The 12583-nt window shown below is 33.4% G+C and overlaps 1 protein-coding gene across 1 annotated transcript in view; it reads right to left on the minus strand.

The window, feature by feature from the left end:
* Positions 1-647: 647 nt before the first annotated feature.
* Positions 648-12583, minus strand: part of LOC132551459 (synaptic vesicular amine transporter-like) — a 29785-nt gene continuing 17849 nt past the window's right edge. The window contains exons 3-15 of the mRNA XM_060215598.1: positions 11888-11946; positions 11192-11275; positions 6817-6909; positions 6094-6183; positions 5655-5756; positions 5188-5283; positions 4281-4359; positions 3198-3249; positions 2679-2742; positions 1943-2062; positions 1587-1632; positions 1073-1160; positions 648-755 (exon numbers count right to left, since the gene is read on the minus strand). Coding sequence (XP_060071581.1) covers positions 648-755; positions 1073-1160; positions 1587-1632; positions 1943-2062; positions 2679-2742; positions 3198-3249; positions 4281-4359; positions 5188-5283; positions 5655-5756; positions 6094-6183; positions 6817-6909; positions 11192-11275; positions 11888-11946 — 1081 coding nt within the window. The remainder of the gene's footprint in view (positions 756-1072; positions 1161-1586; positions 1633-1942; positions 2063-2678; positions 2743-3197; positions 3250-4280; positions 4360-5187; positions 5284-5654; positions 5757-6093; positions 6184-6816; positions 6910-11191; positions 11276-11887; positions 11947-12583) is intronic.

Raw genomic sequence — 12583 nt, forward strand, 5'->3', positions numbered from 1 at the left:
CCTTTTTCTACACCAATGATAAGTACTTCAATGCAGCTGGCCCTACATTCAGAATAGTGATACGAAGATATCATGTACACAAAATAGCACAACAAGTCGTAGAAGCAGGGGTCTGAAGATCAGCACAACTAGTTATTGTGTTTACCAAGACATCATTAGGCGAATACAGAGCGAAGTATTAATTCATGTCTAAGAATATTTATGTTTTGTTTTCGGGGTATGTCATTAGTACTTCCATTTCGCAATTCATTGACAGAATGTGTATGTGTTTCTTTCATAAGTGTCTATAAGATGTCATGGTATTTATGTCCAACGTTTTTACGTCTTGTGTAAGGTATTGGTTTGATGTAGCCAACTTATTTCATCTTCTCTCTAATGCATGGTTTAGGTGTGTTCCAGACCATGCCTTTTTGTCTAATAATGTCCATTTTTGACCGAGGGTAAAGCGTTGGAGTGTGCAAGGCGATTCCATATTATAACATGAACTGGCGAACCAATTTCCTTTTAACAATATTATGTGAGTGTAGCTTTGGACGTTCCACCAGGTTCCGATTTCCGACCTATTTAGATTTTCAGGAAACTGACACATCCGGGGCATGTTGTGCGTTTGCGTTGGGTATGTTATCGAATCTAATAAAATAGCGTTTTCAGTAGTCTTCGTAGTATGGATCCTCATCGTCTGAAGTGGGGTTACTCTTGGTTGTCTGGTTGTAAGTTACGTATTGGATAGGGCACTGGTCATTTAGAATCAGTGACTACAACAAATACATACATATTTATTAAGTTTCTTCAATTCCATGAAAAGTAAAATCCACGAAATATATTGAAATTATAGCATTATGCACAGGTTTTCACGAGATGACAAAGTATCTAATGCTTCGATGTGTCTATAAGCATGTTAAACATTTTTAATAAATAAACATATCTAGGATGTAGAAGTTTACTTTGAAAGGCAAGATTTGATTTCACTCGTTATGGATGTAGCGGAAATAAATGCTTCAAAATCTACATGAAGACATAAATGGGAATATGTAACAAACTTATTTCTAAATAAAAAATGAAGTATATTTACCATTTTTTCTTCTTTACTCGGTGGGTTACGTATAAATATTAACAGGGGTGCATAGAGTATATTGATTATACCCACAATCCACAGCAACCTATGTCGTAAAACAAACATAAGTTATATACATACACAAATCATTCTTATTTCCCTCAATCCAACCCACCACCTGTCACGTACACATCTTTAAACCATGTAAAACACTAGTCGCAACATACCGCTCAATTTCAGATTATTTCTCTTTAGGTCGAGCGGTTGAGCGCCATACTATTAAACCAGAGGTCCCGAGTTCGAATCCTGGCTAGAGGCAAGGAAATGTTATACACATACATCCTCACACACACATATTTTTTTTTATTATTTGTTATTATTGCCCGAAGAAACGATTATGCTTTCATTTTATCAATACATTGTAATATTTCATACCAGACTGATTTCGTTAATTATTGTATCTTGAATTAACATCAATTTACATTTATACGACTCCCGATCTGATCTCAAGGAAAACATGAAATTAACGTACCAGTGGAAGCCGATCCCCTTGACGATTGTCCCGGAGAGAGCTGGACCTGTAGACATGATGCAATATATTCAACATGATACTATTCCCTGAATTTAATGAAAACTCTTTAATGATATTGACACTTGTAGACTTGGAACAATTAATGTAGGTGTCCTTCACAAGCATATATACTGGATATGGTTATCTACCAGTTTGAATAAGGAAATTAACGTATACGAATCAATATAAATGGAACACGAAATTTATATGAATATGAAGAACAATGAAAAAGCATGCAATGTACGTTGTGCGTTGAATTCCAAGTGAATTTGACAAAAATCAAAATAAGAATAAAAATTTGTGCGTTGTTTATTTACCAACAGCAAACCCAAGACAGAAGGCAACATCCGCTATGGCGTAAACGCTTCCATATACGGAAACATGGCGTAGATCTACTAGGTAGCCCATGTGTGGCATCATAGACGAGTCAACCATTCCTGTATGTAAGTAGTAACACAATTTTAATTTAAGTAAACTTTATTTTTTACAGCAATTGCGAAACACGTTTTTCCAACTTATATCAACTCGGGGGAAACCCATGTGGCCGGGAAGGTGACCCCATGCCTTTTCACATTCGTTCCGGGAATCGAATCCCGGACGTCTAGGAGAAAGCGAATGCGTTACCACTGCGCTTCCCGATACTATCACAAAACCAATATCAGAAAAGTGACACCGAAAGGCGATGAAACGTAACAGTAATCACCGAAAGGTGAAACAAGAACTCTTTACTGGTTGTTCAATATAATGAATGATACAAAACACAGACAAAAACACAACAACCTTCCAAACGGAGTTTCATATACTAGGGATAAATAATGATACAGCTTTTTCGTCCTTCTTGGACTCGTCAGTGATGATAGGGACCGAAAATGCCGAAACCAAAGAGGATACTGATACAAATCAAAATCGATCGGATTTTCAGGTGTAGACGGGGAAGCGCACTAACAGAATAGTTCAATAAATTAAAAAAAAATCGATTATGAATGACTTCAGAAGAAACACCAAGTATTAAAAATTAAGACAAAGAAATAATTCATGCCTTCATGTACCTACCTATAGCGAATCCTAGTCCGAAGTTAGGTGCTATCAAGTGTAATATATTCTTAGAGAAAGGTATCTGTAATGTAGAATGAATAACATCTGTACCATAATCATTAGATATGAATAATTTTATGCAACACTTCGATTCATTTGAATTAGTTAATAATATTTCTGTACAAATTTGTATTTTGTTTAGCAAATACGGAATTATAAGAAAATGAACTTTTATATAATCATCAAATTTTAAATTTCAACTTAAATATAAAGTTAAAAACATCAAAATGAATAAAATCAGCTAAAATGTCTGTAGGTTTTTAATATTGTTGACTTCGTTCACTCAATTAATGTTAGAAATATCTTATATGTTTAAAAGTGAGGCGTTTAGCCGTTCATTTAACAAGAAATACATCAACTAATGTTTGATTGATATTAATAAAACATACGCTGACTTTATATATGGCAAAAATCTTGTTGACAAACAGGAAATAGGACAATTAAATCGGACGTTTCTCTATTTCTTCAATTACTTACCGCAATGAGACATACGCCGATGATAACCATCCCTAAACAAGCACTCAGCCACCTGCAATGTAAACGCCATGTCATTAATTAGTTAATAACTAAAGAAATAATACGAATCCTCATTAAACATTATCCACCGAAATTTCCAGACATCTATATTCATTTTGAGAAAGTTTCTATATTTGAATTCATGAAAATGCTGAATGAAAAGTAGTCACTAATTCTTGTGAAATGTATGTACAATTTTGAGTATTTTAAATGTATGTTGAAAATGTTCAGGACAAAATATATCAGTTCACTATCATTCATTTAAGATAATATTGTTGAGGAAATTGAAGATCTTAACCTGTCTACAAAAGGCAATGTTGATAAACACATATATCCCTATCTAAATATTTTCTGAACTCAAACCAAAAACTTGATAGGATGTACAAAAACTAAATTAGTTTATTCTCCTTCTGCGAGACCCTGAGAAAAAAATATATATACATTGTATATAAACATGTGAACATAATCCTAATCCAAGCTCCATTTCAGTAAAACTAGGACAAAATATAAACAAAAGAAAGATTTTCACGGAATCTCCTGAAAAATTACACGGGGAATAATTCCAGGTGTCGTATTCTCCTTAAAGAAAATGAATAAGTAATGGATAGAAAATACAGTTTGAAAAAAGAATTGCTGTTTGATATTTTTTATTCTATATTTTCTTTTTGGAGAAAGTTACCACCACCATTTCTACAGTTCAAGGTTAACTCTTCACCATATCCTACTTGGCTACTTTTCTTACCGATACGGAGTCATACCAGCTGGTCCTGTAAATCTAACAAAGGAATCGAGAGCATGCCTCATCAGGAGATCAGTTGATGAGAAACCGAACACAAATGATAATGGATTGATCAGGTAATATATTTGCAAAAATACAGTTTGGGGTAGATATCATACATATGATGTTTTGTTTTTGGTTTTGCAAATTGCTACAATTTTTTAATCATATGGTATATGTTTCTACAGAACAATACAAAATAATTCAATTATATACTAGGTACGCTGTACATTGTCTGAGGCAAGTTATGTGAGTATTTTTCTTACCTGCCCATTTTGTGCGCCAGTGGACCAAATATGTTGGTACCAATCAGATAAGATATACTAGCAGGTAAAAATGCTGCACCTGTAAAATAATAATAAAATCAATAATAATTACAATAGTAATATCATTATAATGACAATTTTGCCGTACGTGTCAAACACCTACTGGCAAGGAAGCTACACATGCAAAAAATTAATTTGGATAATAATACTGAAAATGTATTGAAGGGTCTGTATGTCATAAGTTCATTTTCGAAAGGCGCTGATAAAACAGGCGCTTCTTGATTTGCTTTCAGACACAAACTTGTTCATACTGGTATTGTCTTTGTTTCAGCTGCTTTTAATACGGATGAAACATTTGCAAATAATTTACATTAGCTATAATGTATCCAATATATGTATTGATAACTTTCTAGCACTTTGTTAAGCATTACTTAATTAAGAAATGTCGACATACGCAGTAATTCGTAATCACTCTCTTATATATGTACGTGGGACACTGTAACACTGTCACAGTAAGATAGCATAAACCGTAATATGAATATTACTATCTTACATGTACAAGTAATTGACATTGTTCTAAAATTATCTGATATAGGTAAATTAACAAATTTTATTTAATTATGGGACTAGTGCACCTCCAAGTTTAGAGTTTGACTTTAATTTTGATCACTTTCGATTTTCTTTAGTCTACCACTAGGCTTCAAACTTTAGGCTCATAGCATAACTGACTAGTCTTAGAAAGACAAAACAGCGGTATGATGTAGTTTGATTCATTGTTTGGCTCTACTGTGTCTAACTCTAATTTGTTTTTAAATGTGCTATTCACTTGTATGTTTTTATACAATCTTCCAGTGATATCCTAACTCTTATTCTTGGCTCCTCAATACGCGCGACATGTCGATCTCACCTTGCTGCCATTCCGGAGCATTCATCGTCTCATACATCCATATTGGCAGCGAAGGCTCCATCATGGCGATACCCATGTTTGCGAAAGTTATCGAACCTGAAATATATATAAAAAGGGCAGATACAACTTAATAAAATTTATCCGTGTATCACGTTACAATTGAGCATTGTCGATTTCTTACATCTAACCCTATCATCATAAAACATCTGAAAACGTGGATGTGAACTTCACCTAAAATTCAAATTAAATATGAATTCATGCAATTATCAAAATCAAAATGCATTTTCTAGGTTACTCATTTGATCTAATGTGTTGCGATGTTGTGGTCGAACTGAACTTTGAATGTTGGGGAATGTAGGCAAAACAATCCGTTTTCGACATATGTTTTTTGTGCCATGAGGTGATCAACTTTACTGTCAAACAATCAGTAAACAGAAGAAACGTAACACTGTGATATCGTAACTGACCTGCCGCTATAAGGATATAGGGATCTGACATGAGAACTTTTAGCGGAGTGCCGTCTTGTGACTCTGGTTTGATGGACGGTTGAAAGACAAACATTTGCAGCACTGTTGAAATAGAATTAAATGGAATTTCATATAAAACAGTTTTTATGATTTGTATATGGAACCTACACCAATATGTATGGCTTCAACATTTAAGCTATAGACTGTTTAACGCCAAATATATAGATATTTAGTATTTCGTATGCAAATTACCCTCCAGAAGGTTGTATTATAACATACTTACACCAGCCCGTCCCAATAAAATGATTATTATTTTATTTCAATGAGAAAAAAAGAGAGCGGAAAATATTATTCTATTTTTTCTCTCTTTTTTTTTAAAAAAATCTTAAATTCTTTTCATGAACAGATTTCGGCGATGATTTTGTTAAAAAATTCTTACCCCCGTCGATAAGTGCAAGTGACGCCAGGATAAGGAACGGAGCTTCCTTGCCAGCGAATTCGTACATCACTCCCCCGAACGGCGGTCCGACTAGAACAAACACAAAGGACACTGACTGTTAAAAATCCATCTATAATTGTAACTGCCTGTTAATAAACATTTTAGTACCAATTAAACCAACATCGCTATAAGAGTAGTTAAATAATACCCATGGGAGTAGAGATTGGTTGTCGTACATTCATATTCTTTGAATTGAAATATCATAACTATATAGCGTCAAATACATTGTTATAGCATTATGTATACGGACATAAAGTAAGTAGGTCAATTGTAAAATTTGGCTTTATGCGGGTAAAATGCTTATTGTTTTTTCTCTCTCAATGGTATAACTATATAATAATATTGGTTAAGTGATAAACAAAATAAATTGCGTATTTGACAACTTCTATTAGATGCTTTTAATGTTTGAATCAAATTAAGCATAATCATATATACATTAATACTAACACATCCTATGTACGAATCGAACATGATATCACTTTGATGCGTAAGCATGATGCACTTACACGGAATATTTTAACCCCTAGTGTATATCCCGGTATAACATTTAGGAAAATTATCTTTTGGTATATATGACAGATTGAATAGTTAAAAAATTGTATCATGGTACGGTTTTGGATGGGAACGAAGGTGTCCGGATTATCGTGGATCCATTGTACTTGCCTAGAACGCCCATCGCCAGACCTCCAAGAGCTATGCCCATGGCATTCCCTCTCTCTTTGTCATCCTGGTAACGTTCTGCTAACATACCCATTCCTGCAAAATAGTCAGTGTATTTAGATAACAGATAGCCTGATAAACATATCTCTTCTACTGTTTTTTAAAACATCAACAGTGACTCATTATCGCCTGGAAGAAATGGTTAAAATACATAAATAGACAAATCCAATTCATTGGCTTGCATTGGCACCATGGAATGTAAAATTTATTCCGATTGTTTTGTCATATGAATACAATTTTTAGAGAATATATTGTTATGTATCAATGTTTTGTATTAATCCAAATTCAGATGATATGCATTTACATGCATTGTATCATATTGATTGTTAACACAAAAACCTTTTTTATGATTATTTGTCATAATATGTGTAGATAGTGCTTGGCAATTTTTTCTAGAAATCTCGGTTATTAGAATGACCTGTATGTTTTCGGAAGTTTCTAAATCTAGAAAGTTCGGTTATTAGAATTATCTGTGTGTTGTCGGAAGTTTCTTTCTAAAGACAGCTGAGTACTAGTGCTAGTCTTGAATAATCTTGAAAGGAACTTTCTACAAACCTTTAATGTATATAAACCTGATGGAAATGAGCCTGAGCAGCCTTTTAAAGTATTAACGCCTTGAGTGAACTTACTTTGAGATTTCAGTCTGTGAAGTGTGGACTTGTACAGTGATTTAGTGATAGTGTCTTCTGGACTTGCACTTATATATACCCAACGAGGAAACAATTTTTGGACTACTGTGAATTCTTCTGGATTTGGAGGATTTCCACGGAAAGATAAGCTCTAAATTTTGATTAATTAGTAGCTAACTCTTTACACCATTGCAATACTTGTAATGTTAATGTATAGAAATTATTTGTTGAATTTTAACCTAGCTGTTTTATTTGCTGTACGTTAATTCCGTAATGTAACAATACAATAAAAAAGACCAGAAGATAAGTCTGCTATCTGTATGCCTAGATAATAGATATATAAGGTCATGATATTAAAAATAACTGCAGGTAAATTACCAACACATAACAGAGGTCTGTTTGTCCCAGGAATTGGAATTTGGGCGTAGTCAAGTTAATGGAACATATTTTAACAAGAACATGAATGTCATTATTTTGAATTCAGAACTAAAATATCTCTCACGTGCGGTAATGTGTATTGTAACAATTAAACACAAAGAAACCATTAATCAGAAAGAAACACATTGCAATTCATTTACCCCACAGTTGTAATTATTATTTTATTGGAAGATTTTCGAAATCAATTTTCAAATCATACGTGCTTAGGGTGTGCTCTAAAGAAAACAACAGGTATTAGGCATGGATTATTTTCAAATAACATTTGATAACTCGCTCAAAAGTCATTAATGACTAATGATTAAAAGACAGCTGTCATTATAGAAAGAAGAGAGGTGTTACACCACCTTGTCAACATCCAGCTTAGTTTCTATTTAAGGCCTTCCTTTCACCAGAAAAAACCATTAATCGTTCGGTAATGCTTGTGAACTAATACAAACAATGGGCTGCTTTGTTGACAAACGATAGAATTCTCGAATTATATGAAATATAAGATAAGTGAAATATAAGATGATACGGTTTGTTGTCGTGCCTACACTCCCTACAACCCACAATCCGCCAACCACCACCTCACCCACACACCCCGCATAAAAGGATTGTTTATCGTTGAGCAGTGCTGTTGGTTCCAAGTCTATCAGCATAAAGAACCAGGGTCTTATTTCTATTTTCAAATTACAAAATTAGAACCTTAATTAATATTTGCCCTCCTAACCCCCCCCCATCCCCCAGCCCCCATAACCCCCTTAAATTTATCACAAATATTCAATTCCTACCTATATTTTTGAAATCTAATATTAAAGGTCTGTTGATCAAAACCTTAATTAAGTCTTAACATGGGAAAATTGTAAGGAATGTTGTTCGACAACACTGATATAGTAAATTATAGCGGATATATAATGTAACAAAAAAGGAAATGAATTTCTGATTCTCTCATATAATTACTTAAAAGATTGTCACATCTTAAGTGAGCGCATGTTAATATTATATAATGCCAAGAATATCACCATTAATTACAAGTCTTTAATAAACCCATTTTTAAGACTTGCAATAAACCGGACAATAAAGAAACACTTTCCATTATCTGAGGCCATTACCATTATTATTGCTACAAGCATTGATATATAAAGGCTTCATATAGCAGATTCGATAATGAATTATATTCTTTGTAACATCAGCAAAGAAGTAACCCAAAAATGCATTGAATTAAAACTCTGAATTAACAGATGTCGTTTATATCTGCCATGAAGCTGCTTTACGACTGCAAAACAATTTATATCTGGATATAATGTGACATAGATCGATATTACAATCCCCTAACAACATTTGATAGTCCTACTTGACTTGCTCTCAATGACCTCTTCCCATAGTTTAATCTATTAATTTTCTGAAATACTATATTTGCTGAAAACTTCCTGATTTAGTATTACCAATTAAGTTTCTGTTTCCAATTATACACACTTGATTAATATACACCTTGAAACATTTGCACCCAACGTTATCGTCGCCCTCAAATGACAAAACTCTTATAGAAGATTTAACAATTATAACCCCACTTTCGCTCCTCACTTTTTTGCAAAAGGGCAGATTGGGCAAAAGCTAAAATATGGTGTCCCCGTATAAAGCATATTTTGCAAATACGTTATTTAAGGCTTAACCTGACGACTAAAAATGGAGAATTATATCTAATACTGCACGAAAGAACAAGCGACGTATTCGTTTATGTATATATACTTTTACAAAAAAATCCTACATTTTTAACAATTACTTTGAGACTCTTGAAAAAAATTCAAGGAGAATAAGACCAAGTGTTTTAGAAGAGTAAACGTCTTCTGCGTCATCGACGACACCCGCCATGTATATCTTGGTCAATCCAAGAACATAATGTCACGTTCACAGATGAGAACGGAAGTAACAGGCATACTAACGAATATCAAGATATTACAAACCACACCACACTTAATGCTATATAATACTGTTTTGTCACCTAGTGTTGATATATCAATTCTATACAATCATAGACCACGTATTTGTGATTACTTACATTAATGCTAATTGAATTTACTGGTAATTGTATCACATATGTTACGTGTATGAGTGATATATTATGTCATATGACATAGCTCAATACTACGGCTGTGGTTCTACGACATAAGAATAAATAATCCGCGTGGAACGATTCTTTCTCCTCATCTAGATTTTGTTTTTAATGACCACTTTAGTTTTTCCTCAGTCGCCTCCTTGGTTTCTAAATCTAAGCCCTTGGCATCACTGACGAGTCTAAGAAGGATGAAACATCTGTATGATGCAGTTGTATTCATTTTTTGACTCTAGTGTACCTAATTCTCTTGTATTAAAAGGTGCTATTCACTTGTTTGTCTTTTGTACAATCGTTTATAATGCAACTGCGTAACATTTCATCATTAGATCCAGTGGAGTGAAAAGATTCTGTTTAGACTTCTAAAAACTAAATATAACAAAAGTACACGTTCAAGTTTCATATTACAGACAACGTAAATATTCTTTTGACAAAGCCACACTAAATAAATCCTAAGGAAATGTATGTTTCGGTATATGAACAAAGCATTTTGAAAATAGCAAAATCGATAAAACAACGGAAAATATAGACAATGAGAGATTTACTCCACAACCATTTGAAAATCAGGGAACACATCTTATTTCCTATCAAACAAGGAAATTAAATAGTTAACACTGAATTGTTTTCAGTTGGCATTCATAGTCATATGAATGTAACAGTCAATAATCCATGAATGTCAGCTGAAATCAGTTCAATGCTTACCGTTTGTTCAAAATGTTCAATTTACCGTTTTCAATTTTCATCTTCTCATAATGAAATGCAAGCTGAATTTGCTTACATTACTTGCAATATCCCCATACGGTTGGCAGTTCATGTTGCTAAATGGTAAATATTTCCTAACAAAATCCTAATGACAAGCGTTAAGCTACCTTTAAGCATGTATGAACCCAGATATCCCAAAACTCTATATTGGAAGTGTTTATTTTCAGCTATTGACAAGTCAGGTTAATCACATGAAAATTTCATCGATAAAAATCTTGCTCTGCAACTCATGCTGGTACCTATATTACCCCAAACTTATGTTATGTGATACCATCTATATTTTGCGTTTAATTTCACAATGCTTATTCTATATTATATCCACTTATATGGATGAAAGATATATGCATACACCTTATTACTACAATGGACGTTCATCGTATTGAAAAAGGTTTCTTACCTGCAACACTGGAACAGGATGATCCAATGCCTTGCACAGCTCTAGCTATAAATAGGATTGTGAAGCTCTCCCCAAAAGCGAAAACTGTAACAGAAATAATAGTATCATAGAATAGATTGGATTGCATTGAAAATGTCGTAACCATTTTCCGTTCAGGTATACATGTGTTGTTATTTTTTTCAAAGTATGTTCATGTTATTGGTGTAGTAACATTCATTGTATATTTTCTTTACCAATTAAATTACATTCTGAGTGCTATTCTTTTCAGGTGTTGTTACGTTCTCGGGACTACATATTACGCTGCACAGCCTGCTACTATGATACGACTCAACCGAAATTAAGAGATTGTGTTTTCTATGAACAATTGTCACTATTTTTGTCATCATCAAAAACAAAACGGATCCAAACAAAGAGAAATTAAGATTGAATAATGGCAATGATCAAACTTGGAAATCGATGTCCCTCACATTTTTGTCTCCGTGTTTTCAAATATGTTCATTCTCAGAGATTTGTACTAAATGTTTATACATGTGAAATAACTTTATCAGATTCTTTTCATTGAAAATTATGTAATCGGTCATTAATATCTTCAAAACTTTCCCCAAATAACTAAACTGTAGCTTATTTTCTAGGACGGATTTTATGCACTTGGATATGAAATTTCTAGCATGTTTTTTTATTGAATTTCATACTTACTAATAGTTGACACGAATGCGACGAAAAATCCGGTGAACATCGGTATTGTATATCCTATCCTGAAAATTTAACAAAGAAAACAGATAAGAATAAATCTACATAAAGACAATCCAGTATTATATATCAGCGTGTAAACGCATTCATGCAAATAAATGGATTAACCCTGATCTAGAAATAGTATATTTTATTACCACCGCGCCAATATGAGGAACAGCAATCATAAATGGAATAGATATAACGAAGACAGAGACAAGAACATATGATACGAAATGTATGTAAATAGGGGATCCATCGGACTCAGAAATGTTTCAGTTTCAAACAATATAGTATTTAGCGTTTGTTGCCTCTTGAAATGACCATCATATCAGCAATCTTGAAAACAATGTAAATAAAAACAAAACACGTTTATTTCAACCAATGCTTTCACAACAGCAATGGAAAATTTTGACAAACTTAAACAACTTGCCTTGTTTCCTCAAAGCAATTCACCGAATCAAGCGAAAAGTTTTCGATGACACGGCAAGGGTACCGTGTGTATTTCTCGACTCATATATATACGACTGCATATATCTGTTTTAGATGTACATGTGAAGCATATTCAAGGCGTGTGTTTCAGAGATTGTTCAACAGTCACACAAATGAATAACACCTTTTTCAGTTTTTGTAGAATTAGCTATACTAGAGCCAAACAATGAA

The sequence above is a fragment of the Ylistrum balloti genome, unplaced genomic scaffold (assembly GCF_031769215.1).
Source record: "Ylistrum balloti isolate Yb309-2 unplaced genomic scaffold, AGI_CSIRO_Ybal_v1 Utg370198, whole genome shotgun sequence".
Lineage (NCBI taxonomy): Eukaryota > Metazoa > Mollusca > Bivalvia > Pectinida > Pectinidae > Ylistrum > Ylistrum balloti.